This window comes from Takifugu rubripes, chromosome 22 (genome assembly GCF_901000725.2).
Source record: "Takifugu rubripes chromosome 22, fTakRub1.2, whole genome shotgun sequence".
Lineage (NCBI taxonomy): Eukaryota > Metazoa > Chordata > Actinopteri > Tetraodontiformes > Tetraodontidae > Takifugu > Takifugu rubripes.
Window position 1 is genome coordinate 6517818 of NC_042306.1, and position 27596 is coordinate 6545413.

A 27596-nucleotide genomic window follows, 5' to 3' on the forward strand; every position below is an offset into this window, starting at 1 on the left:
AAGGGACAGCACTAGACTGATTTAGATCATAGATGTGCTAATCGTCTACAAATGGCTTGACTCATAGAAAGATCAAATGTCGCAATAAAATCTAAAGAATGTGATGGATCATACAAGAAATAATAGGATATTTTATCACTTGTGAGTTGACACAAAATTCCAAATAAATATATATGAGTTGGTTTACCAACTGACCATCATAAAGCCTTGTTACACAAGACTGAATTAATCTAAAAAAAATTAAATGTTTTAAGGGAAAAAGACATAGAGGTTGTTCTTTGGAATTAAAAATGGATAAAACATTTTTTAGTGTGGAAAAGATTTAAGGGAATGTTGAGGCAAATTTACAAAACACATGATTGCACATAGATATTAGTGGAACCTTAGAGAGTGAATATATTAGACCCTATGAATAACTCCTTGCTTGGAAATGTCAAAATGATAATGGTATTCTGATCGTATAATGAATGACCAAGATTTTTATTGAACAATCATATTATTCACTGCAATAAATATATAGATTGATTTTGTGGTCATATTATTCATATAATGCGATGAATTGTAACTTGCCTTTGTCTTTGGGAAACTAGGAAACTTTTGGAGTTAAATTTAGACAGAATCCAATCCACTTGTGTACAGGCAGAAATGGAGGTTGATCTCTGGATTTGGAGATAAGTATGGAGCCAGGTATTTAGGACCCCATCCCTATTTCAATTGAAAGACTGCTCTCCTATTTGGTAAAACTATGGAAAGAAATGTGAAGCCTATAGATCTTTTTTTGGTCAGAGCAGCCACCATTGCATCAACCCCCCTCTGCCTTGCATCCTTCCTATGGAATAAGCTTCTAAAAACAGCCGTAATCAGTGTTAAAGACATTTGTCTACAAACTTCTGAAAATTGCTTTGTCATGAACTAAAGTGATGTAACTCAGCCTTTATGTAAATACAACTGTAAGTTCATTAAATTTTAAGTACCCTTGGTTTGTGCCCATGTGATTGCTCCAATTTAAAAATATTCCTTACCACAAGTTTACATTTCAAAATTCAATCAACAAATCCTTCAAATGCAACAGGTACAAAATACTTTTTCCTTTTTAGAATCAGTTATAGTTTTAGTTACAGAATGAGAAGATTTACCAATAAAACTGCATCTATAAAGACGTCCAATTTAATCATTTTAAGGACTTGGAAATGAGTTTTGCATAAAGATTTTTCAAAATGAGCATTTCAATTTACCGTACTTTAACTGTTCACCTGTGCACATATTTTTAAAGCAGATGAAAGAAGTATAGTTATGTTGAAAAAGCCACTTAACTTTTGAAAGCAGCTGTTTATGGTCATGAAAATACAGTACAAAACTGGCTGTACTGGGTGGACAGATAACAAAATTCTGTACATGTGTGCAAGTACCAAAAAACTCCCAGGTAGATAGTACTGAATTACAAAAAAAGTGAAAGAAAACCAGTACTGTAGAGACATCTCAAAATTAAAGGGGCAGTGGTGGCAAGATACTACGTATATTTAAAAATTGACTAGGCAATCAAAACAGCTGTATGCTGTGCACACACATACACACATACACACATACACACATACACACACACACACACACACACACACACACACACACACACACACACACACACACACACACACACACACACACACAAGGATAAGCAGAGATAACGTTTCTGGTTGTGTTATTTCTAATTTATTAGCAAAAAGGGCCAACATTTGCACAATATCAAAATAATTGTTTACTCTCACATAAAACTAAAAATTAGTGTGACCTCACAACCATAACAGTGTAACTACTGAGGCTTATAGGAGACTATATAGTGAACACCTTGGAATTTAAAAATCAATTCAGATCGATATTTTCTGGGCTTTTTTGGTCAAAGCAGCCACCATTACACCAACCCTCCTCTGCCTCGGGTCCCTCCTCTTCCTCCTCTGGTATAAGCTCCTAAAAATTTGAAATTAGGTGAATTAGTGTTAAAGACATATTTGTCTACAAAACTTCTGAGAACTGCTTTGTAATGAACCTAAGCAATGTAACTGAGCCTTTATATGAATACAAGTATAAATTCATTAAATTTTAAGTAACTAATGTGATTTCTCATATTTCCTTACAGCAAGTTCAAATTTAAAATTTAAAAATCCAACCAACAAATCAGTGTTGAACATTAGATGACATATTCTGACAAACAATGTTAACTGAAAAGTCATTTAAAAATGTAAAATTTTAAAAAGTCTCAGAAGCTCCATCATTGGAAATTGGAGTAATGTGTGACTGTGTGAATAAATGAGCGCGCAAATAAATGAATACCTCTGCGACTGAGGGGGGTTCTGCGCTCCCCACTCCCTCCTCTGGCAGAGAGGCGGTTGACCAGAGGCAGACTGTTCCCAGCTTGTTGAGGAATGTTGCCATTTTCTGAGAATGAACCCAGTAATTACATTTCTAATTTTCAACAAAGGGACAGAAACCAATACCATGTTATAATTTACAGCACCAACGATTCATGTTCCATTCCCGTTTTGGTATAATGGTTGTACCAATGGTTGTAATGGTGCGCCTTTTGGTACAATGTATGTGCTTGCTGCAGTGAACAGCAAGTTGAACTTAAAATGTCCTTCTTCTGAGTTTTGTAATGTTCATTATCTAAAGCATTAATATCAAAATATGCCTTTAAATTGAAAAAGTAATAAGGTTTTCCCAAATGAACAGGCAATAATAGAGTGCAGCAATATATGATTGGGCCAATCATGTTTGTACATCACTAAACTCCTGAAGAATCCACTGCCATTAATAAAATGAATAAATTACCAGGATCCTCATCTTGTTGAGCTGAAGCTACCTCCGATTCAGGTTCGGCAGCTGTCTCTGCAGATGACACCAGACCAGGACTTGACGGGAAAGGTGGGATGGGGGGGTAAAAAAAAAAAGTATATTAAAGTACAAGTATATTACATCAAGGTTTAATTAAAGGTGCAATGTCAGCAAAAACAAGTACAGTATATATACACAATACTATATACTGTGTATATATATATATATATATATATATATATACACACACACCAACTACTGAGTGAATGCCTCAGGCAACAAAAGCCCACCAAGGAGGAGGAACCTGAGGGGCTATCATGGAAGGACAAGCCCCTGCATGGAATGTACCCCCGACAAATTGAGGAAGTGGCTGATAGAGAAAACATACCAGTGGCTGGCAAAGGCCGGACTGAAAGACAGCACAGAGGCACTACTCATGGCTCCACAAGAACAGGCCCTGAGCACAAAAGCAATAGAGGCCAGGGTCTACCATACCACAGAAGACCCCAGGTGCAGACTGTGTGGAGATGCCCCTGAGACAGTCCAGCACATCACAGCAGGGTGCAAGATGTTAGCAGGCAAGGCATACATGGAGTGGCATAATCAGGTGGCTGGCATAGTGTACAGAAACATCTGCACTGAGTATGGACTGGAGGTCCCAGGGTCCAGGTGGGAGACAACCCCAAAAGTGCTGGAGAACAAGCAGGCCAAGATCCTGTGGGACTTCCAGATCCAGACTGACAAGATGGTGGTGGCCAACCAGCCTGACATAGTGGTGGTGGATAAACACCAGAAGACATTGGTGGTGATAGATGTAGCAATCCCAAGTGATAGCAACATCAAGAAGAAGCAACACGAGAAGCTGGAGAAGTACCAAGGGCTGAAGGAGGAGATGGAGAGAATGTGGGGCATGAAGGCAACAGTGGTCCCAGTAGTGATTGAGACACTAGGGGCAGTAACACCCAAGCTGAGTAGTTGGCTCCAACAGATACCAGGAACCACATCAGAGATCTCTGTCCAGAAGAGCGCAGTCCAAGGAACAGGTAAGATCCTGCGCAGAACCCTCAGACTCCCAGGCCTCTGGTAGAGGTCCTGAGTCTGAAGGAAGGAGGCACCGCCCAGGAGGGCGAGGAAGAGATTTGAGATATATACTGTGTGTGTGTGTGTATATATATATATATATATATATATATATATATATATATATATATATATATATACACATATACATACATATATATATATAGTGTTTTTTTCTTAACAAAGACATTCAGTGTGTCAGAAACCACTCCCTATTGCCTTTATACTGTACTCAATATTGTGTACACCATTATGTAGGGCTGTCTGGGTGTTGAGTAAGGTTCGCTGTACCCTATGACATGCACCCAATGTCTCCCATAATGCATTGCGAAAATTAGTGGATAAGTAATGCACCCTAACCAAGCAAGCAACATATCTTGTCATCCTTTGAAGACACAAGCAAAAACCTATACATGACAAAAATTAAAATTATTCAACTGACATCAAGCTGGTACATATTTATTATGCGATGATATGATGCAGTTTGAAATCCCTCTTTCAGACATTCAGCCGTGGCGCTTCAGGTTATCAAGTGAACAAGTACCGGTAGTTCAATGAATCCAACTACCTTTGTATTGAGTAGTGAATAGGGAATGATCGTGTGATTTCAGACGACAGGGTCTACTTTATTGTTTTGGTTGTGAATTTTACATGCAGTTTTTGCTGGAAGAGACCAAGTCCATTTTATTTTTAGTTTTATTTATTAAGGGTATTTAAATGTCTTTGACAATCTACTTACAATGGTAAAAAAAAAAATAGAAATAAAGGTTTTGCATCGCACTTTTACTTGCATTTTTAAAATACACCATCATTACATTAGTGGGTTAATTTGGTCTCAAAATGTTGACAAAAATATCTATTTATTGGAAATAATTTGCAGGAAAATGTATCTTCTAATATATATTTTTTTACAGACACAGACTGAGTCATGTGTGTCCTGGTCATGTTAGCAAGTGAACCCCTGCTGCAAGAGAACAATGAAAGCAGAATACTAAACTGTGCGTCCCATTTGAGGTAATGGTGAGCCACCTAAGAGTAGACAAGGGGCAGGCGCAAGGCCTGAACCTGGAATCGAAAGTGAGAAAACAATGTGCATTTACACAGATCTGCGATGATGACAAACCACAGTAGCGAGCATGCCAGGCCAGTAGTCAGCAATGCTTGACAGAAGATTAACGATTGACAAAGTCCTTTTATCAAATCATCCTCCATGAGTTGATGCAGCAAATCAACATTTTGTTGGAGGAGTGATAACAAACCTAGCACAGTCAGCAACACAAATGTTGCTCAGTACTTGGTAATTTGCTGCTGTTCCAAGGTGTGCGGGCTATCTGAAAGATTAACGTGCATGCTTCACAGTAATGTTTTTAAAACTTTTTTACCCTGCAGCCTGGTTTCAAAGGTTTGCACCCAAAGTTGGATGTATCACTTAGAGAGCCTGAAGAGCCCCCCTAGTTAAACAGACCAGGAGCCATTATTTAAAAAAAAAAAAAAAAAAAAGCACCATCACACAGCTAAATACTGAGAGCTGAGAGCAAAAAGTAATGTCTGTCAATGAAAGTGAAGGGTTACTAAATTAAGGGGTGTGAATCAATTGGGGCTCGACCAAAGCACTTTCAGTGGCCCTCAATATCTATTTTGTGATAAAATGAGGGTGAGGGTACAGACAAGAGAGGATTATGTAGATCCACAATAAATCAGGACCAACCCACCAACAAAGTACCCATTTTCTAAATACTGATATCATGAAAATGAATTCAAATTCCAGCATACATTGACATAACAAACAATATAGAGGCAAAGGCAAAAAAAATTCTCAAAAGAGATCCTTGTAAGATGCTTACTTTTCTTCTTCCTGGTCCACAAATACCTCATCTCCCTCATCTGCAGCAGTGGCCATCACAGTGGAGGCGCTTGCCATAGGTACTGATTGGGATGTAATGTTCTCAACACTATCTGAGGACTCTGTAAAGACAGTGACTGACAGAGCCAGTCGAATAGCATGTTTGAACACAGTACGCATCTTAGACACTTATGGCCGTGTGAAAATAAAGACTGCATTACCTGGAGCAGCCACCTGTAAAGGGGTAGTGGGGACGCTTCTTCCTCCTCCAGCTTCATCATGAGCTGTGAGAAACAGAGGGGACTCATACATCCCTAAACCTAAGCCCCAAATGTATAGGTTAGCCTTAGAATCCTTTGAACTATGAACTTATGTGTGTCAGAAAACACATTTTACTAAAAGAATAAGGACAATTATGCTGGCCATTACAAGTGCAGAGGGCTGTTGGAGATTAAAGACTGGGTTCTAAGGTAGAATTGGGTTTAAGTTGAGGTAAGAGATGGCGAACTGGTTGTAATGTCATAGTAAGTGGGTGAATGCATCTTCAATGAAAGTCATGGCAAAGGCTGAAGTACAAGTGTCTATGTGTGCATACATGTGTATGTGGTACCTCCTTGAGAGGCCAGCTGACCCAAGTCAGAGTGCAAGGATGATGCCTGAGTAAGCACATCTTCTGGAGGTCCAAACCTGAACCTGGTAGACAGCCCTGCTACCTGAGGGGAGCTGGGAAGGTTGCAATAAATTAAGACCACTGGGGTTCATATTCTTCCGAAAGATTCACCACATCTATAAAATGATCATAAACAAATCTGAAATTGAAATTGCATGTGTGTAGAGCTTACTGTATGGCTTCAGCAAAGCCATCCGTACGGTGTGGAACCACTAATGTGGGAGTGCTGGGAACCATTCTGTCTTCATCGTCAAAGAAGTGTTGCTGCATAATAACAAAAAAAACAAAGCATCAGTGATGATAATCTAAGATTTCCAATTCAAACCAGGAATTTCATTTTATTTATATAGCATCCATGCACAACCATGTTTATAGAACTGTTGCAGTTCTTATTCTTACATTTAAAAATTGACAAGAGTCACCCTTTTTGAAAGAAGACTTTGCACATGTGTACAATTATGTAAATTTGTTTCTAAACAACTGAAAATTATCTGGCAAATGCTATCATTTACTTTCTGAATCCCCTTAGATTTAAAATAGAAGTCTGAATTTAAGTCAGAGCTTGATTTTTGAATTGTAACTGGTGGTCTAAGAAGGCAAATAATAAAAACTGTTACACTGACCAATTTACAGATCTGGCTGTATTCACAGTAATTTTTTGCATTTAAGAATTTAAGTACAGCAATACATTTATCTGAGGACGTTCGCTAAGATACAGTATCATTATTCGAGTTAAAGTCTTGATAACTTTTAGCTAAACCAATGTCACCATTTACAAAAGTGAATAATAATGAAGTTAAGGCTGTCAACCGCTAAGAAAAGAAAAGGAAACAAGCACCACCGATCATGTAGGAAAATATGACTACAAGTATAAATTGGTGATGAATTTATGATGGAGGAACTGGGAATTCTGAATTATGTTGTTAATGAGATTATGGAAAACTATTCACCAAGCTGCACGTTTTGGTGCATTTTTATTAGCGTGCGACCTACTGTGCCTGAGTAGTTCTAGTTTTTGTGGACAAGTTTCTAGAATTGTAACGTGTGCCAAGGAGGCACACAGAATTAGCAAAATTTCAAATATAATAAAGTATAATATACCTTTAATAATACACAATAAAATGACTGTATGTATGACTTGAGGTACAGAAACTAAACAGGATATGTCTAATACAAATAACACATTGTCTTCCTACCATGCTCCCAATCCCAGGGGTGAGCTGAAGTCCACGTCCAACTGAGGGTCTGTGTAGCGGCAAGGGCTGTCTCTGATTAAAATAGGAACAATATTTAGCAGTACTTTCTATACTTCTACTTGCTAATCCTCTGAATCACAGTAAAACAAGTTATATATCATGAATTTGTTTGATTATTATTGTTTGAGAAATCTGCTCTCATCTGAACTGGGCAAAGATGACGAACGAGCATATGTTGATGTTCTCTCACAAATCACCATGCACTTAAACCTGTCCCTAAATACTCTTGCAGTGTGAACATGGAAAGTGCCAATACACCACATACCATGTTCAGTGTATTTGCATGGGTGGTTGCCTTGCTTACCCCTAAAAAACGGCTTTTAAAGGGGAGCTTGTGTGTACCTGGAAGAGTAGGGATCCCATCTCTGGTGCTGGGGGCTGTATGTAGAGCCTTGGGGGTAGGTGATGGGATGTCCTACGTGGATGAGGAGTGGAAAGTGAGGGGGGGGGCGATGGTGGATGGGGATGAGGATAGCAGTAGGTGCATTGGGTCTTTACGGAAGCTGGACTCTGACATGGCTGCAGTGCTGGTGCCTTCACCTGGAATCAATAAACAAGTCATAACCCATGATCACCCCTGATGACCAGTTTTCAGAGACTGCAGATGGGACTTGCCTCCATGCAACTCCTCCGAAGGATGCCGTGGGTCTGACTTTCCACAGATGTTTTCCTCAATATTTTGTGTGTCTGCATTCTTGCCCTCCCCTCCTTCTTCTGTTTGCATGATAGCTCTGTTACCATCTTCACTTTGCCTAATTTCGACATCGCCAGTGTTGTCATCTTCAAAGATCCCTTCTACCTTACCCTGAAAACAGACATACAAGTTAATATTTTCAGACAAAATACCAATGCTAGAATTTTTTTTAACAAACCAACAGCACCTCCCCTTCCTGGTCTTCCTTCTGTTGTGCCTCTTCAATAACGTCCTGATGCTTCTCCCTTTGTTTGCTTTCACAACTCTTGCTGTCCATGTCCACAATTGCAATGTTTTGTGACAAGGGATCAGAGGGAACAGATTGTGAGGCTCCATCTTGCTCAAGGATCTCTTTTTCTTCATTTTGGCTGGAATAATTCTCCTCAGAAAGCTCCTAATTACAAATAAGACATGCTTTTATTAACTACTGGATTTTATGCCAATTTCTTTAATGTGCCTGTAATTGCAATAAAAAAAAAAAAAAAACGAATCGCAAGAAAACCAATATATTAAAGGTTCATAAAAGACAGCTGATTAGTAAATCAGTGGGCTGGATGTACCTGTGCAGAAAAAATGACCTGACTGTCATCCAATACCATTGTTTTTTCTTGGTTATCTTCAATCTCCTCCTCACTCTCTTCACATTCCTTCAAGAAATATACAGATTACAGTTATGTTTGCAATAATTGACAAGAAAATATAGCAAATAACCTAAATGTAGGTATTTTTCTTATTTTCATAAAGAAAGATACAGATTAACAGTTGGTGGTGCTACACAGAAGAGTACAGAACATAGGACATATGTAACTGCAATCTCGTCAGATTGGTATTACACGCTTTTAGACATTTAATCAAGAAAAGGCTGCTCTTTGGCAGACATGATGCACCTCATTTTCTTTAAATTCAATACATTCCAAGGCTCTTGCAAAACATCTGATTGATTTCCAGAATTGTAAAACTAGATTTCTGGCCCAAAAGGTTGAGAGGGAAACAGAGTTTCATATCATCCAAACTGGCCACAGCAAACACTCATTAAGGCTGGGTTACATCGGTGATTAAACGCCTTGTGAAAAACTCAAAGAACTCAAAATGATTGTAGTCTATGGGAGGACAAGAATAGATAGGGATAGAGTTCCTTCTTCACTTTGAAACTTAATGCACTGGGATGACATATATGGGAATATTTTCTGCAATCTGGGGGGAGAATAGTGTAGTCTATGTACTATCATGAATTGTATTAATTTGTGTTTTGCATTAATTAAACTATCATGAATGGTCTCTACAATTTTCCCACATCTCATCTGGGGGTTCACTATCTAACTCTCTCTCCCAAGCCTCTTTAAATTTTTCAGGTGAAGCCTTATTCACACTATGTTCTCATATATGGTTTGATGTGGGGAAAAAAACATTTAATGCTACATGCTGAGGTTTACATTCTTATTTTTGAATATAAGCTATCACAGAGCGTCTCAAATGTATTTAACAGAAAATATGGGAACCTGGAAGCTATATTAATTGTAAGACCAAGAGCCTACTGTAAGGCCAAATGACCCTCAATATAAACATTTATCAAAGCAATAAAACCCCTTTCTCTCCAGCTTGAAAAAAAATTGCATTGTTCAATACAATAGGTGTAAAATGCATGATTACCACAGATAGGAAAATCCAAATAAAACTTGGGTGCTTTCAGGGCTGATATGAGGTATGAAGTCATGAAAGCACCCAAGGTTTATTTGGATTCTCTTATCTGTTGTAATCATGCATTTGTGTTCCTTCTCTCATTTATGAACAAGACCCTGAGATACTTGAACTCCTCCACCAACCTGGAGTGGGCAAACTACCCTTTTCTGGTGGAGAACCATGGCCTTGGCCTTGGAGTTGTTTTCACTCCAAAAAGGCCCAATGTAAAAGTTGAATCAAACCCATCCCCACCATCCTACTAGTCCAATTCTTACAATAAAAATATAAAGCTGCCCCCATCCCCCCAGGGATTTGATGCTCTGTATAGAGCTTAGAAAGAAAATAAACATTCACACCACAGTCTCGAATTTAAAGTTTTTATACCGGGCGGTATAAGTCCACATCCATGATTCCTCAGTCTGTCTTTAACAGAATACCTGAAGTTTTTCACTCGCCCTCCGGGCTGCGGCATCCCATCCACTCTAAAAGCCATGTCTCTGAAACTCTCTCCGTTGGTTGACTCTGGTTCTTCCAGTGGAAAGGCAAGCAGCTTCAAGTGTCTCTGTGTTGTTTGTGCATAATCCTGTGGGCCATTTTGTATGCTTGTGTACTGTATGATGTTTGGAAGCAAATCCACTTGCCTTTTAGACCTTATTTTATTGCGTTATATGCCTTGCCTTTTTTCACTATCTTTGATGCATTATCAAAGAATTAGTAGAACTAAAGTCTCACTCACTTAAATTTTCTTCTTTTTTTCCCCAAGCATCCCCTAGTATCAGTTCCTGGGTGGTAAATTTCAAGAAGTTGGCAACAATGGGTCAGGAAGTTCATTAGGTCCATGATCTGTGTGGCAAGGTCCTGTGAGCCTGTTCTTGCCGCCGTCGACTTCAGATAAAAACGCTGATTGATTTATCATGGGGAAAGTGTTCCGTTTCATCTGGGTTATTAAAGATCCTGGTGACACATCCATGGTCACAAAATCTAGCCGAGTGAAGGAAAAACAGTAGCAGAGGCCAACTAATTTTCATTACACACACTGCAATGGTTAAGAACCTCTGTTGTCAGATTTCGATAGAGGAAAAAATTCATCCACTTGTATTTCAATGTGGATTTCTGTCCAGCGAGTTTGAGGATAGGCTCGCAGGTCTGGTAGTAGTGGAGTCCGACTATGAGCGGCTTTTGGCAAGCTCCATTCAGACGCAGGGAATGGTGCACTCCATCTACGAGTACGGAATTGTACAGTGTTGTACAAGCAGAGCTAGGATCAACTTGCTGATGAATTCCAAACATCTATTTGTCAGCTCGTTCAGGGATACTGATGATTCCAACGTTCTGGCATCTTGAACAGGTTTCTAGCTCTGCTAGTTTCTTGCATTGTTCATTCAAGCCAGCGTTCAGATTTTTGCACAGATTCTCCAATGAAGTTAGTTGTCATCATGTTCATTTATGCTTGTAACTTCCCTGTCACAGCAGCAAGAGGGATGCGTATGATGCACACAGTGTCTGAGATAGACATGAATTTGGTTTCCACATTTAAGCTCAGGTGATGGATCTCAGCTAGCTTTATTTTCAGAAACAACTGACCCATTTCTCTGGGCTCATCTGTAGTTTTGCTTTGTTTCCCTACCATTATTGTGCCTTGTCTTTGTCATCCTTTCTATGCCGTACTTTAGCTACCTTTAGACTTATCACAGTGGGAATTTTGTTTGATAGTAGCCTCCATAGCCTACTGCCTGACACCCCTTCAAAAGCAGCATAGATGTTAATGTGTAAACTATTAAAACTGCAATATAAGAAAATGCTTTAATATGACTAAATGTGAATCCTGATTATATTGGGTAAAAAAAAGCCAAATTGCAACTAAATACTCAAATCTAGGCTAGGATTTATTAGTTACTTTGTTCTTGAAAATTTTGTCCCAACAAATTGCTCTAAAGAACTTTAAAAAAAAAAAAAAGTGTACATCTTGTGAGCAATGTCAGATCCTTGTCTATGATCAGAAAATTATGTTCTGTTCAAAAAGTCACGAATATAATGGTAAATTCAATCTAAAGATCCAGAAATGTATGACATAAATCATGTTAAATGGTACATAATACATGCATTTTCATGTGGTATATGAAGAGATACTAATAGAAGTCAAAAATATAGGATACATCTTTAAAGCTAAAGCAAAGCATGTTTAAAATAGATTGTGCCATTAATGCCAAGGGATTTTGAGACCTTACAAAATGAATATGATGAAAAATTACCTGCAACACAGCCACAACATGTATAGCAAAAGACCCAAAAGCAAACATGTTTGTGTCAAAGAGCAGAGTTAAAATTGTTTTAACTATAACAACTAACCTCACACCTTATACATAGACATTTTAGAGTTAGACATTGTTCATTGTTTAACACTTTTAAACACCTACCTATAGCATATTTACCTGCAGTGAGGGTGTTGGATTGAGTCGTGATTTTTTAATAGTTGTGGTTGTATGTAAACTCTCTGATCTGTTCTCCTCATTGTCCTCTTCTCTTCCTCGCTTTGAACCTGCTAAAAATCATGAAATCAAGTCACACACAATCAGAGTGTAAAATCAGTGTTTAAATATAGTTTAACAAATATCCTTTGTTGGATCTGAAACTAATCAATCAAGATGTGGCATACAATGGTAAGGAACAGCCTATAATAAGAACATTTAGTAATTTCATGGTTGGCTTCTATTGATCGGTTTTAAATCATAATTGGAATTATTTAGTTAGGATTATATTAAAAACATGTAAATCATAAAATTGCTTATGCTTATGTGTTGACAAGCCTGTCTTGCTCATCACTACTACCGTATTTTCACGACTATAAGGTACACCTAAAACACTGAGATTTTCTCAAAAATCGATGGTGCGCCTTATAATATGGTGCACCTTATGTGTGGACTGAGTTCCAAAATCTGCTGTGCGCCTTTGGTGGGTGCACTACGGTAAACGCTTAGCGGCATAAGGATCCCCTAAATTGGCGCCGGTCAAGCGAGACGCTTATGAATGAGGCTTACTTTAAACTGCAGGCCATCGAATATGCGGCTGAAAATGGCAATCGAGCAATCTTAGTGTTTTTGCTTTATGAGGAGGCGGCATCTCTTCATACGCGCGAGGAAAACTGTTGCGCAGCGGCTGCCCGCAGATTGCCAGGAGAGGGCGGCCATCTTCCGCACCTACTGCCGCGACAAGATAACCGTGCCCAGCCACATCACCAACATGGATGAGATCTCTCTGACTTTTAACATCCCTTTGACCCACACAGTGGAGAAAAGGGGACCAGCACGGTTGCGATATGCACAACGGGGCACGAGAAGTCGGCATTCACCGTGGTTCTCGGCTGCCACAGAAACAGACAGAGCGTTGGATGACTGAAGGCGAACACTCCTTCACAAAGACTATGAGGCAGCGGCGTGCAGGTTATGTCACCATATGCAGGTGGAATGTAGATGCATGGGCTATGATACCGTCTTCATGTATTGTAAGAGCTTTCACAAAATCAATGCTGAACCGGAACCGGTCGGTGAGTCCGATTCAGATGATTAAGAAGAGGAATTCGGGATGTTGGGACATTGAAATAACGCAGCTGTTTAATTCAGATACAGAAGATGAAAACTTTGATGGTTTTGTGGCGGAAGAATGAATATTTTGTTCAATAAATGTGTCGAAACTCACCGTTTTACTTCCGTTGTCATTTTTACTGTATGTTTCAGCATGCGCCTAATAATACGGTGCGCCTTATGTATGTTTTAAATACAGAAATAGCACCCATAACTGAGACTGCGCCTTTTAATACAGTGCGCCTTATGGTCGTGAAAATACGGTAGTTAAACAGGATTCTGCTTGCCTGGGCTTATAAAAGATGAAGTAGAGGGTTGCTCCATGTCCATACTGAAGCCCATTTGCTGCTGTGTTGGCTGAACAAAGGCTGTGGTCTGGATGCTAGCTGGTGCAGTTATAGCCGTGAGCTGAGTGGAGCTGGAGGGTTGTGCAGAGGGTCCAGAATTCATTGCAACTGCAAAGACAAAAAGGATTACAAGCTAAGGTATTACAAGTTATAGGTTTGATGTTTTTAACTTAACCTATCATTATTCTTACCCTCCTGGTTTTCAGTCTGTGTGGTTGGCATGACAGTGGCAGTAGGAGTTGGGATTGGAACTGTTGGAGTAACCATTGGTCGGATGCTTGCACGGGGTGTGGCCTTACTGCCAGGAGTGGGGCTGGACTTACTGCCCGGAGATTGAGTACTTGGGGTGGGTCGGATGTTAGCAGTAGGAGGTTCAGATAAACTGGAGCTAATTAGAAAACCAAGCTTGGAAAAATGTATATTTGAATTGATTCAGAATAGTTTGCACAGGCTATATTTACCTCCCCCTGTCATGGGCAGGACTTTTCAAAGATATCTTTCTCTGCTCTGAAGACCTAATCTGCTCACCAGTCTACAAAATAAAAAAAACATTAAGATATTGAGTGAAAAACTTGAGTGAGGGGTATTCTCAGGCCACAACATCATAAAAGTATAATTAATAATTTACTGGGTGATTGTCCAAAAGGAGCCCACCTCATGATTCAGGGTGCTATCATCTGTAAAACAACTTTTCATAACTGCCTCCATATGACTAGTGCACTACAACTACACGACAAAGTTATCAGACTAGTGATGTGAAAACAAAGTCAGAAGATTAAGAAAACAACCACAGAAAGTGCAAAGGCAAATACTGTAATTTCAAGCCTTTTCCAAAGCCTTTTATTAAAAGCAAAGGTATCAAAATGTAAAAGAGGTTGTTGGGACCAGTGGCTGAGCAATGGAGGCTCGCCATGTGTAACCAAGTTGGCCACATGGCTTTCTTTGTCTTGAAAACAAAGCAAATCACTGGAACCCCAAATGTCCCACAACCCTTCAGATGTGAAAACCTGACCCAACAGTCGCCAGTGGTATGTAACTCCGAGGTCATCAAGGCATACGAAGGCTCTGCTCGGTCGTTGGTCTCTCAGCTCTTACCTCTCCCACCTCCTCCACTCTCTTCAGTACTTCCAAGGAACCCTAGCTGTGGAGATGCGGCTAACTGTCTCAGACAGCCTGCCAACAAAAATAGCTGTTTTTCCCTTCCTCACCAAAGCAACGCAAGAGCCTGCAACGGAATTACCAAGATACTGCAAGACAGTAGGACTGCTGGTGTTATCAGTCCTGCAGTCTTACCTACTGGGCCTAGTCGAGCTCAGCAAAAACTTCACACTAATGTATTTGTGTTGTAGTGAGTTGTGGTGCTCAGTTTGATACTCAGGTTATGGTTTAGTTGGTTATGCCACATTGGAAGGTTGGTGTTAGCCAAGTTGCAGTAAATAGACTCAGGGTGTCTTGCATGCTAAAATAACCATCCTTCCTCTAACCTGGTACCTCATGAAACACATTCCTTATCACAGGTCACATCAGCCAGAAAATGGTCTTAGCATCCCACACAGTCAACCACCCTAGACCTTCTGTGTTCCTGGCCTCAAAGCCTCAGCAGTCCCTTTTGGCATACACCTGTATAGACGTATATTATTAGAGTGTATATATTAGAGTATATGTTTTTATCTTTATTGTTAATAGACATCTTGTAACCATACATGCTGTCAGTTTAATGTTGCACAGAATTAACTAGCTGTTAGTGTGGTAATTTATGTTCTAGTTAAGCTAATTATAAATCAGAGTGCTAAAATGACCTAGTATATTTTATGAGACTGATTTTACAAATCATTTATCTTTCCCTTCTCAGAAGGGTGGTGCCCCTGAGGTGATCTAATACACTTAGATCCAATCATTTAATAACTAATCATCTTCGCTAATCAATAATCATTTCTGATAGCCAAATCCAAATTTAGAAGAAGGCAAACACCAAACATACTGCCAGCGCAGAAGCCTGGTACAATAAGGCCCTGACTTTCTTTCTTGGCTGTGAGCAAAAAACTAGGTCACTTGCATCTCAACAATAACCCTCTTATTGATGTGGGAGCTCCTTGATAAAGATTGGATAAGCACTAATACTTCCGCAGTTGTTTATCTGTTACTAAAGGGCCTTAATGTGTTTTAGGCACCACATTAGAGTTCTCTGTTTGTCATGCTTAGTTACACTGAAAGAAAGTCGATAACCCAATGGTTATTGATGATGACAATGAGGATCATATCAATGGCAAGCATGATTACAGTACCTTTACTCCAATGTGGTCCTGTGGTTCCTCACTGAACTCGGAATGATGAGACCGGACATCCCTCAGTTCTCTAAGTTCTCTGTCGAGTCGATGAAGACGACCTTCATACTGACATTTGAGGGCATTCATTCTCACCTCCAGCTCCTTCTTGCTCTGTTTCAGCTCTTCCATTTCCTGACCGAGTTGTACCTTGGAGTCTGTAGGTAAACAACACTGGTAGAAGTATCTGATCCATAGTAAATTTTGAAAGGTTTCTCTATGTTTAGGTTCTGTATACATCCATTTCCAAAGAGTCAAGCTGTAGATTGTTGCTGAACTTACTATTAAGCTGAGAGATTTTGGTTTTTGCTCCCAAGAAGACTCTCTTTGTTTTTTCTTCTTTTTCAGCAATCTGCTGTCTGAGCTGCTCTTCCCTGTTCTTGGCCTCAGAGAGCTACAGAAAAAAAACACTGCACTTTACATACTGGTATAGCAAAACTAAGACATAGTATGTTTTAAATGTTGTACAAATTATGAACTGTTTACAATTTTTGGACAGCAGAATTAGTAAACATTGATTGATAATGTTAAGATGATGTTCTTGTGAAATAAATTTAAAGATACCAACTACTATAGTAGGCTCATCAAAACCAAAAAGTAATTATTAAGGACTCCAAACCACCTCTTGTTTAAGTTTGATGAGTTTGTCTTCAGCCTGTGAAATATCACTGGCATGATGGAACTGATAACTCTGGCTCTGGTTGACTGCTGTGGCTTTACAATCTTCAGTAGCCTGCTTTGCTTCTCCTAGTTGCTCCTGAAGACACTTGACATCCGTTTCACGCTCATCAACGATCTAAAAATCAGTTGTGTGAGTCAAGTTAGGCATTTAAGAAGACAAAGTCAAAAAAGCAAATAATATATGCATAAGAATTTGTATGAAAACAATGAAATTACAAATCAGAACTTGTCAGAGACCAGTAGTCCTCCTATTAATTAAGAGTTTACAAACACAAAGTTGCTCTGTCATTGGCAGGAGTTCAATTACTCTCTGTGCATGCTCGATACAACTTATGGGCAGAAAAAACAGGGAGAAATCCAACCTTCTGTAAGCTGTCCAGATTTTCTTGAAGCTCTTTCACCTGGTAGAAGTTAACCATAGATTATTTTTGCTTACTTTAACGGCTTAAGCCCTTTTGCACTACATGATTTTAGCCTAGTCATAAGGTCACCTCCCCCTAATCTGGGTGAGGCAGTTGTACGCTTTGCATGCATTGCTTTCAAGCAATTCCTCTATTACTTCTCAGGAGTTTTGATACAAAAGGTGTTTCAACACCAAGGAGAGCAGTCAATGATGGCTAGTTGTGCCATGTGATCACTCTCATTGCTGACGAGTCATGTATTGGAAACGCCATACCAACCTCCAGATACCAACCAGATGACAGTGTGAACAAGGCTTTACAAAAATACAATTACCGTAATTTCCGGACTATAAGCCGCTACTTTTTTTCTACACTTTAAACTTATTCTACGGTGCGGCTTATTTATGTTTTTTTTGTGGCACACTATCACAACTATTGTGAATCAGTCATTTTTACTAACCCTCATCAACATGGAAAATACTAGAAGAAAAGCATATGATGCGGCTTTTAAGTTAAAAGCGATCACTCTGGTGGTTGAAGAAGGAAATCGAGCTGGCGCACGTAATCTTGGAATACATTACGGTAATCAATGGTGAGAAGGTGGAGACGCCTGCCTGAAGAACTGATCGAAAGCAAAAAGACGACAAAAGCTTTTAGATGTAAATATAGCAGGTGGCCCAAGCATGAAAACTTTCTGGAAGACTGGGTCAACACACAGAGCAGGCCACCACGGTGTTTCCGCTGTACAAATCAGACTGAAGGCAAAAGCAATCGCCACCGCAATGAAAATAGAAGATTTTAGAGGTGGGCCATCGGGGAGTTTTAGATTGTTCATTGTTTGAGTAAGAAAGCATAAACAACGTAATTTGTGTGTAGCTGATACAAACGTATATTTTAAGGTAGCTGCATTACAGACACCGTTTGAAAAAAAAGCATTTACTGGTACAATATACAGTATTTATGTTGCTAAGCGGATTAAATTAAAAGAAAAGTTAAAAAAATCCTGCCGTGATGAAAATTGGATTTAAGGTCTCTGTATAAACATACAAGTGAAAAGAGTGGCTGTTGTTTCTTACCTGTCTGTCACTCGTCTCTTACGGTAATAAAAACAAATAACGGTACTGAATGTTTCGATCAAATTTTTCATATTACTACGTGGGGTACCTGCGGCTTAAAATCCGGTGCGGCTTGTATAAGTACAAAAATTATTTTCTTTCTAAAATTAGATTATGCGGCTTTAATCAGGTGCGCTCTGTAGTCCAGAAATTACGGTATTATACTTTACTTGACATCAAATAAATCTGAAACAAAAGTCATCCACAGACGTAACACAATTTAAACATGACTGCTGAAAGAGCGGCAGAGTAAAGATCACGCCTTACTTTAATCTCAGCTTGGTTGACAGCAGTCTTAAAGTTGGTGACTTCATCAGTGTGACCCTGTTGGAGCTCTTTCTGATTATCAAGATTGAGCTGAAGTGCTTCCTTAGCCTGTTGGAGCTCCCTCTGGAGCTGCTGAATCTGGCTTTGACTTTCCAGTTCTTGTGACTGGATTGATTTTAACTGGTTATGTGTCTACAGAAAAGAGGAGGTGGTTAGCTGCTGGACTGTATTTCCACATTCACATGTAAAACCTTAAGACAAACTTTAAATCTATATGAACTATAGAGTCCAGAGCCTCCACTGACTGTAGCTCTTGGGCTCTACAGATTGCTAATTGTAATGATGTCTGAGAGGCAGTGCTCCTACTTGCTGGCTGTTGTTATTTGCCTGATGAAGGTCTTTCTGGCTCTGAGCCAGTTCGTCCTGACTCTGCCGCAATTGGTTCCGTGCCTCAGACAAATTAGATTGAACCTGTAGATGCACATGGGGTTATGATCCTGGGAGTGAAACTAGTTTTTATAATCTTTACTATTTTTGGAGTCACCTCTGCCAGCTGGTTCTGTTTTTGGATTAACTGATTTTGGATGTCTTTACACTTTTCCTTCAATTCTTGGGTTTCCTTCAGTGCTTCTTCCAGTGCTTGAAGGGTTTTTTTGGCCTAAATGAAAGAAATGTTTTCATTAACATTGTCAAGTAAGAATCTGATCTTTTTTTCCCTGGAATAAGTAAAACATAAAACCCAAATCCCATTGTGTAAAATAAAGTGACTGCACTAATAATCCGGACATACATTTTCTTCTTCAGCACAGAGGACAATACAGTAGAGTTTTAACTTGCAACTATTGCATATCACAAAATTTCCCAATGTTATTTAAATTGGGCTTTGCAGTTAAACATCAAAGTGTGATGAAAAATAATACAATAATCTTTGGATCAAGAATAAATATTGTTATAACATCAATACTACATTTTGGTTAAATGGCCCCTGTACTTTAAGTAATTTGATAGCCATCCATAAAATTCTTGATTGGGATTCTATAAATCAACCGAATTTGTCGACTTCCAGTCATGGGCAGTTTTATTTTTGTCATTCTACTGGGCGAATATACACAATACATAAAGATGGCATTACAACAGTATGTAATTAAAAACATGACTGCTTATTTTTACAGCGTTATACCTCTATTTTATTATTTTTGAAATATCCCGTGATTACTTAATATGTGGCTTTTTGATCACCTCTTCTTTGAGTGAGTTTAGCTCTTCTTTAACCCTAAGGAGCTCCTTATCTGCTTTATTCTCCTCCTGGTCCAGGCCCACAACACTTTTTGTTTTGGCAGACATTTCCTCAACCAACTGTGAAAAATAGAATTACAAGATTATCTGACTTTTTTTCCCCCCACACTCAAATGTATTTTCATGACAGGTGTACCTTGTCATGCTGGGACTTGAGTGCCTCATACTGGCTTTTGTACCGTCGTCCAATCTTCTTCACTTGTGTGATGGTCTTACTCTTCTCTATAATGTCATTGTTTTTGATTTCCAAGTCCTTCTTGAGAGTGTCTCTCTCTGCTGTCAGATGGGTTATTGAGTCTCTGAGGCTTTGCAACTGGGCCTGAGCAGAGTTACAGCTGGCAGTAGATCTAAGGCACACCAATTAAATTATATTATATTCAGAGATTCACTGATCACTCTGCAACTGAGAACAACTGCAAGATGGTTGAAATAAAAAACCTGAACTGCTTTTCCACCGAACAGTTCAGTATGTTCCTATACACTTTGGGCCTGTCTGTATTGCAGGGTATGTAAGATGCATTCATACAGTATGGCAACAGCTGCAAAGAATTGAAAGCATTGTTCCCAGACATCAATTATTGATCATTTGTGATGAGGCATAAAACTAGAAATATAATCACTAAATTCAATATATCCAATGCAACGGTGAATCAGAAGTAGTTATAGTGTGCGCAAAAGTTGTGGAATTCATTTGTTCTTTTGAAGGATTCTATTTGATTCCATGTATGGCCGATATAGAAGAAATGTAGGGGCATCTTTGGTCCTGACTATAAAACCGTGGTCAAGACTGGCCTAACGATAGCCCAATATGATAGCCTGCAGGTTGGGTCTTACTGAGACCTGGCTTCAGGAGGAGGAGTATGTTAGCTTAAATGAAGCTACTCCTCCTACCCATCTTAATTATCATATTCCTCGTGTTACTGGTCGAGGAGGGGGAGTAGCAGCAATCTATCACTCCAAGTTATTAATTAATCCTAGACCAAAATATGGCTCCAGTTCATTTGAAAGCCTGACTCTTGGCATCACCGATCTGAACTGGAAGGCAGAAAAGCCACTTCTGTTTGTAGTTGTATATCGGCCCCCTGCTGGGCCACATTCAGAGTTCCTGTCTGAGTTCTCTGATTTCTTATCTGACTTGGTCCTTAGAACGGACAAAGTCATTATCATTGGAGACTTTAAAATCCATGTAGACGTTGTAAATGACAGCTTTAGAAATGGCTTCATCTCATTACTTGAGTCAGTTGGTTTCCTCCAGCAGATAAACCAACCAACTCATAACTTCAACCACACCCTAGATTTAGTTCTGACTTATGGTGTTGAGGTAGAACATGTGTCAGTGTTCCCTCAGAACCCAGTCCTGTCAGACCATTCTTTGATCACTTTTACATTTATGATTAAGGATTCTTCTATCCTCAGAACAAAGTCTTACTATAGCAGATGTCTTTCAGATAATGCTGTAGCTAAGTTTAAGGAAGTGATCCCTGTGCTAATCCCAGGACCACCGTGTGTTTCCTCAGGGGTAAATCATTATATCTTAGCCCTGCTGAGGTTGACTCTATTGCGGAAGGTGCAACAACCTCACTGAGAATCACGCTTGATTCTGTTGCCCCCCTGAAAAAGAAAATAGTAAATCAGAGGAGGTGTGCCCCCTGGTATAATTCACACATCAGGACCCTCAAGCAGAAAGTGCGAAGACTGGAAAGGAAGTGGCATTCTTGTAAAATAGACAGCTATCATGTAGCCTGGAAAGACTATTAGTTTATAAAAAGGCCCTCCGTAAGGCTAGAACAGCTTATTTTTCTTCTTTGATTGAGGAAAATAAGAGCAACCCCAGGTTTCTTTTTAGCACTGTGGCCAAATTAACTATGAGTCACAGTGTTTTAGATCCGCGTATCCCTTCTTCCCTTAGTGGTGAAGACTTCATGAGCTTCTTCACTGATAAAGTTCTAGCTATCAGAGAGAAAGCTAACCAGGCCATCCCAACAACTGGACCATCACCAGATGTGCTGACTGTGGGAACATACAGGTTCTCCAATGAGCCCTTAAACTCCTTCACCCCTATATATTTTTCTGAGGCGTCATCGCTAATTCAGAAATCCAAGTCCACCACGTGTCTTTTAGATCCCATCCCAACACACTTGTTGAAGGATGTTTTACCATTGATAGGCAGTTCTATCCTGGACCAGATCAATGGTTCTTTAGTGTCAGGTTATGTACCCCGGTCCTACAAGGTGGCAGTGATTAAGCCGTTGATTAAAAAAACATCACTGGATCCTGACATATTAGCAAATTATAGGCCAATATCCAACCTTCCTTTTATCTCTAAAGTTCTTGAGAAGGTGGTGGTGACTCAGTTACTGGAGCACCTGCAGAGGAACAGCCTTTTTGAGATGTTTCAGTCAGGCTTTAGAGCTCATCACAGCACAGAAACAGCATTTCTTAAAGTTACTAATGATCTTCTCATGGCTTCAGATCATGGACTGGTCTCTATGCTGGTTCTGCTGGACCTCAGTGCTGCTTTTGATACAGTTGATCACAGCATCCTGTTACAGAGACTGGAACATGTGATTGGGATTAAAGGGACAGCACTAGACTGGTTTAGATCATATTTATCTGATAGATACCAGTTTGCTCATGTCCATGGTGTTCCCTCCTCATACAGTAGGGTTAGCCATGGGGTTCCTCAAGGTTCTGTACTTGGACCAATCCTCTTAACCTCGTACATGCTTCCCTTAGGGAACATTATTCGACAGCATGGGATAAATTTTCATTGTTATGCTGATGACGCTCAGCTTTATTTATCCATGAAACCAGAGGAGACAGAGAAGTTAGTGAAGCTTCAGACCTGTCTTAAAGACATAAAGTCCTGGATGTCTTCAAATTTCCTCCTCCTTAACTCAGGAAAAACTGAGGTCATGGTGTTTGGTCCTGAACCTCTCAGGGATAGATTAGATCATATGATCACTCTAGATGGTATCTCATGGTAACATCTAGTCTCTCTGTGAGGAATCTAAGAGTAACTTTTGATCAAAATCTCTCCTTCAACTCACACATTAAATTAGTCACTCGAAGTGCCTTTTTTCACCTGAGGAACATCACAAAGATTAGGAAGCTACTGACGTGGCATGATGCTGAAAAGTTAGTCCATGCATTTGTTACTTCCAGGCTGGACTACTGTAATTCTTTATTATCAGGGTGTCCAAAGAACTCTTTAAGAAGCCTCCAGTTGATCCAAAATGCTGCAGCCAGAGTTCTGACAGATATTGACAAAAGAGATCACATAACTCCTGTAATGGCGTCGCTTCATTGGCTGCCCGTTAAATTTAGAATAATTTTTAAAACCCTTCTTTTGACCTACAAGGTCCTCAGAGGCCTAGCTCCATCCTACCTGGAGGAGCTAGTGATACCTTATCAGCCCAACAGACCGTTCCGCTCTCAGAATGCTGGTCTACTTGTGGTTCCCACAGTTTCTAGGAGTAGAATGGGGGGCCGAGCATTTAGCTACCAGGCCCCCCTGCTATGGAACCAGCTCCCTGTCCAGGTACGGGAGGCTGACTCCATCGCTACTTTTAAGTAGCGATGGAGTTACTATCATAGACAGACAAATTATCATATTTAGGGGGTCGTCTAATCGTTAGGTCACATCTTAGCTGTGCTGTTATAGGCCAAGGCTGCTGGGGTCCGGAAACATGATCACCTGACAGGCATCTGTCACCCCACTGGGTCATGGTTTCCTCTCCTCTCCTTTCCTCCTCCTCATCAAGCAGACTAGTTATGCTGATTCTTGTGTAGTTTTTCTGCTTCCCCCCCCCCTCTCTATTTATTTACAGGTATTGCCGCCTTCGGAGCTGCATGATGACCTCCGGCCCCGCTGACCCATTGTATAGTGTATTTTTGTGTGTGTTTCTGTGCTCTGTGCCTCTCCTCTCCTCTCCTTCTCCTTCTCCTCTCTCTTTACTCAGCCGGCCATCAGCAGGAGGGTCCCCCTACATGAGCCTGGTCCTGCTCAAGGTTTCTTCCTGTTAAAGGGGAGTTTTTCCTTGCCACTGTTGCTTGTCTGGGGTTAGGCCCTGGGTTTCTGGAAAGCGCCTTGAAACAATTTTGATTGTATAAGACGCTATATAAATAAAGATTGATTTGATTTGTTCTATTTGCACATACTCCGACAGCGGTTCCATTTTAAAAGAACCGCATTTCTTTTTTACTTGATGAGTGGATGTGTCTCTGCCTGTTCGTTTCGCCATGATAAGGGATTAGCATTTGCGTCTCTTAACTCCGCTGCACTGTTGTTAGCTAGCTAACCTGCACGGTGAGTAAAGGCAGGGCACATACGCAAACACTGTCAATGCTATGATTGGCTGCGTAGCGTAAGTGAACTGTATCGTATGTATTATTGGCTGGACACCTGTCGCTCATTGAGTTACGTTGCGCAATAGTACAGAAAACAATATTACTGGTCTAATTAACTAGATTATATCAGTTCTAAAATTAGATATTAATGAATATGTTTCTTTTTAATTTTATTTTGTGCGCTGCACAGATTTTCTTGTGCGCTGAGTATGTGCAAGCAGTGCGCGATTGCACAAGCGCGCAGCTTAGAGGGAACATTGCTTATAGAACACTAGTCTAGTCCTTATTGACCATTCAAATTACTAGTGTTCATTCACGCTTTCACTCACATACCCAATAGCAGAATGGCTTTTAGGGATTTACAAATAACCATAACAGCACATTCATACACAACAACATAGAGGTCAAAAGACAAATAATGCATGCAAATACCTGTGCATAACTGTCTTCACATGAAATTTAATCTTACTGTAGGTATGTGTACCTTGACAGCTCATTCTTCAGGTTGGTGGTTTCCTCAATTAACTGTGAAATGTGCCTCTGCTGGTCTCGTCTCTCAGAGGCAATTTTCTGTCTCTCCTCAGTATCATTGTCTTTCTGTTGACTAATCAGCTGCTAAAGAACACAAGAATTCAATAACATTAGCTTGAGAATTGAAAAATGAGTAATATGAGAGACTTGACAGGAACCATTTAATCGTTCACATTTATAAATCATTATGAATTTGAACAAACTGTCCTTACTTGAGTTTTTATTTTCCAGCGTTTGAGATCTTCCTCAAGCAACCTCTTCTCAGCCTGAAGCGAGCCATTTTTCTCTGATAGCACAGACAACGAGTGATGTAATGGGTTGATGTCAGATTGGAGTTTTGTAACCTGATGGAAAAATAAGATATGAGATCATTTACATTGGCAATTAAGCATTAACAAGTGTTATATAGTTGAAGCTTAAATGGATGAATGTACTTTCTAAATTATCTTGATAACTGTGTTTCGTCATCAACCATACACTTCTTTTCATAGAGATAAAAACATTTTCAACAGTGGTAAAATCACAGAAAGCAAAAAACGGTACAGAAACTATTAAGCTAAAAAGAATCTAAGCTATAATGGAACTGACAAAAAGGCAAAGTGTCCCATTGTCTAACAGACAACGGTTGTTAAGATTATCAACTGTAGAAGTCATCACAGACAGGTCGGTGGAAGCAAAGTTGTCTCATCCAGAGACGACATAATGAGACAAAAGACAAAAAAAAATTGATTTAGCAACATTCCATCACTACTTAAACCCAATATCACTTCAGGTCAAACATATGTATATATCCAACAATGCCATCTATAGAAATCAAGGACAATATTTTATAAATGTACATTTCACTGCAAATTTGCCTTTTGGACATCAATAAAATGAGTCTTACTCTAGATTGAGCTTGGAGTAATTCCTGTTCCACTTTCTCTTTGTCCATTTTTAACATCCTGTTTGTTTCTTGGAGGACACCGTCATCTTCAATTTTCTTCAGCTGTTGTTCCTGCACTGCCAGTGTTCTTGATGTAACCTTATCCATGGTAAATACATATTAACCATTTTTATCTTCTGGAACAGGTTAATCACTAAATAGCAAATACATTTTAAAAAAAACAATGCAAAATAAAAATATGTCCAACCTGCACTTTCATCCTCTCAGCATTTAGCGCTTCCTGCAGCTCCTTAATTTCTCTGTTTTGTTGTTCCATTCGCCCTCTGTAGCGAAGGGCTTCTCTCTTTGACACCTCACATTGAGCCAGGACTATGTCTTTCTGCTGTCGCACAAATCTAAAATGCCCAGGAATTATAACATTAATGATTTACATCATATTCATTGCAGACACAGTCACCTGAGGCAATAATACCTGAGTATTTCTAGCAGCTGCTCAGCTGTTTTCCCTTCCTCGCCGAAGGTCTGGTGAAGCTGCAGCAGCTGATGCTCCTCTATCTGGGTATTCCTGGAGGCCATTTCATCCATTTGCTGGTGCAACATTGCATTCTGCTTCTCCATCTCTGCATACTGCCTACATTTATTCAATAGATCCTCCTTAAGGACAGAGAAATATTGTTTACCTTAGTTGGCTCAGTGAAATATTTTAAATGTATCTGGATTTCAAAAACATGATGTACATCTATTTCTAGGGCTGTCAATTTTAGGACTTTAATGCAGATTAATTTCAGGTTACAGATTAATCCGGTAAAACGGCACTGAAGTCCTGATTAGACATCGTCTTAACGTCCATCAGCACTGTTATCCTCATCTACAAGACTTCATTTTTATTTTATCTCGTGATGTAAAGACCATCAGTTAGGTTAGCAATACTTGCTAGGAGTTTGCAGTCTTTGCTTAAGTGCCGAGTAATATCAAGCACAACTGTGATATACACTTGTACCATGGCTAAGGACCAATCAGATTGCTTGGATTCACCTGTTTTATAGTTGTGTAGAATGTAAATTAATCCACAATGGCCCTGTGATGAATCTGATTAAATTATTTGCCAACCCTTGATTTTCCCCCCAATCTAGTACGGTACTACAGCCTTCCTACCTTCAGCTGTTTCTCCACTATGTTCCAAGCTGCCATTTTGTCCTGTAGAAGGGATAAGGTCTTGGACCCTTGTTTCTCAAGCTCGCTCCGCTTTACTGCTTCCTCTTCAGCTTTCTTCTTTAGCTTCTGAATGGCTTCAACATCAGCAGCATGAAGCATTAGTTCCCTTTCATATTTAGCCTGCGCCTCAGCTGCTACAGTTGTCTACATCAGGATATAGAGACTTTAGGCAATGTAGTCAGATTAAAATTCATTACATAAGTCAATGTATGTGTATGAAGACCTGTAGCAAACTGTCCTGTATGGCCTTTTGCTCCTGAGTAACAGCAGCAGCAGCTCTCTCCAGTGCTTCATGCTCCTTGTTCTGGCTAGCCCTCAAGCTATGTTGCAGATCAGAGACCTAGACAAAAAAGAAAAGCACTCAAACCCCTTAAATGCTCAAAATAAGTGCCTCAAGGAGTGCGCAGGTCCCGAGTTTTCCTAGGGAGATGCTTATAGCTGATATTAAAGGTGCAATATCTGAGCTAGTATGGCTTCAGCATGATCTCATCTTTCTCAACTCATTGGCATCTCCCCATGATCCGCTAGCTGCCTGCGCCCTGAATAGACA

The 27596-nt window shown here is 39.7% G+C and overlaps 1 protein-coding gene across 1 annotated transcript in view; it reads right to left on the bottom strand.

Moving 5' to 3' along the window:
* Positions 1 to 1682: 1682 nt before the first annotated feature.
* Positions 1683 to 27596, bottom strand: part of tpra (translocated promoter region a, nuclear basket protein) — a 58403-nt gene continuing 32489 nt past the window's right edge. The window contains exons 24-55 of the mRNA XM_029831116.1: positions 27270 to 27386; positions 26987 to 27190; positions 26304 to 26485; positions 26079 to 26226; positions 25832 to 25969; positions 25158 to 25289; positions 24899 to 25029; positions 20201 to 20411; positions 20008 to 20124; positions 19313 to 19426; positions 19135 to 19239; positions 18769 to 18960; positions 17348 to 17386; positions 16927 to 17100; positions 16587 to 16698; positions 16266 to 16462; positions 14442 to 14512; positions 14172 to 14368; positions 13921 to 14088; positions 12485 to 12594; positions 8933 to 9019; positions 8560 to 8766; positions 8286 to 8483; positions 8021 to 8218; positions 7619 to 7690; positions 6595 to 6686; positions 6363 to 6475; positions 5974 to 6072; positions 5754 to 5889; positions 2827 to 2906; positions 2329 to 2433; positions 1683 to 1965 (exon numbers count right to left, since the gene is read on the bottom strand). Of these exons, the coding sequence (XP_029686976.1) occupies positions 1910 to 1965; positions 2329 to 2433; positions 2827 to 2906; positions 5754 to 5889; positions 5974 to 6072; positions 6363 to 6475; positions 6595 to 6686; positions 7619 to 7690; positions 8021 to 8218; positions 8286 to 8483; positions 8560 to 8766; positions 8933 to 9019; positions 12485 to 12594; positions 13921 to 14088; positions 14172 to 14368; positions 14442 to 14512; positions 16266 to 16462; positions 16587 to 16698; positions 16927 to 17100; positions 17348 to 17386; positions 18769 to 18960; positions 19135 to 19239; positions 19313 to 19426; positions 20008 to 20124; positions 20201 to 20411; positions 24899 to 25029; positions 25158 to 25289; positions 25832 to 25969; positions 26079 to 26226; positions 26304 to 26485; positions 26987 to 27190; positions 27270 to 27386 (4302 nt within the window). The 3' untranslated portion in view covers positions 1683 to 1909. The remainder of the gene's footprint in view (positions 1966 to 2328; positions 2434 to 2826; positions 2907 to 5753; positions 5890 to 5973; positions 6073 to 6362; positions 6476 to 6594; positions 6687 to 7618; positions 7691 to 8020; positions 8219 to 8285; positions 8484 to 8559; positions 8767 to 8932; positions 9020 to 12484; positions 12595 to 13920; positions 14089 to 14171; positions 14369 to 14441; positions 14513 to 16265; positions 16463 to 16586; positions 16699 to 16926; positions 17101 to 17347; positions 17387 to 18768; positions 18961 to 19134; positions 19240 to 19312; positions 19427 to 20007; positions 20125 to 20200; positions 20412 to 24898; positions 25030 to 25157; positions 25290 to 25831; positions 25970 to 26078; positions 26227 to 26303; positions 26486 to 26986; positions 27191 to 27269; positions 27387 to 27596) is intronic.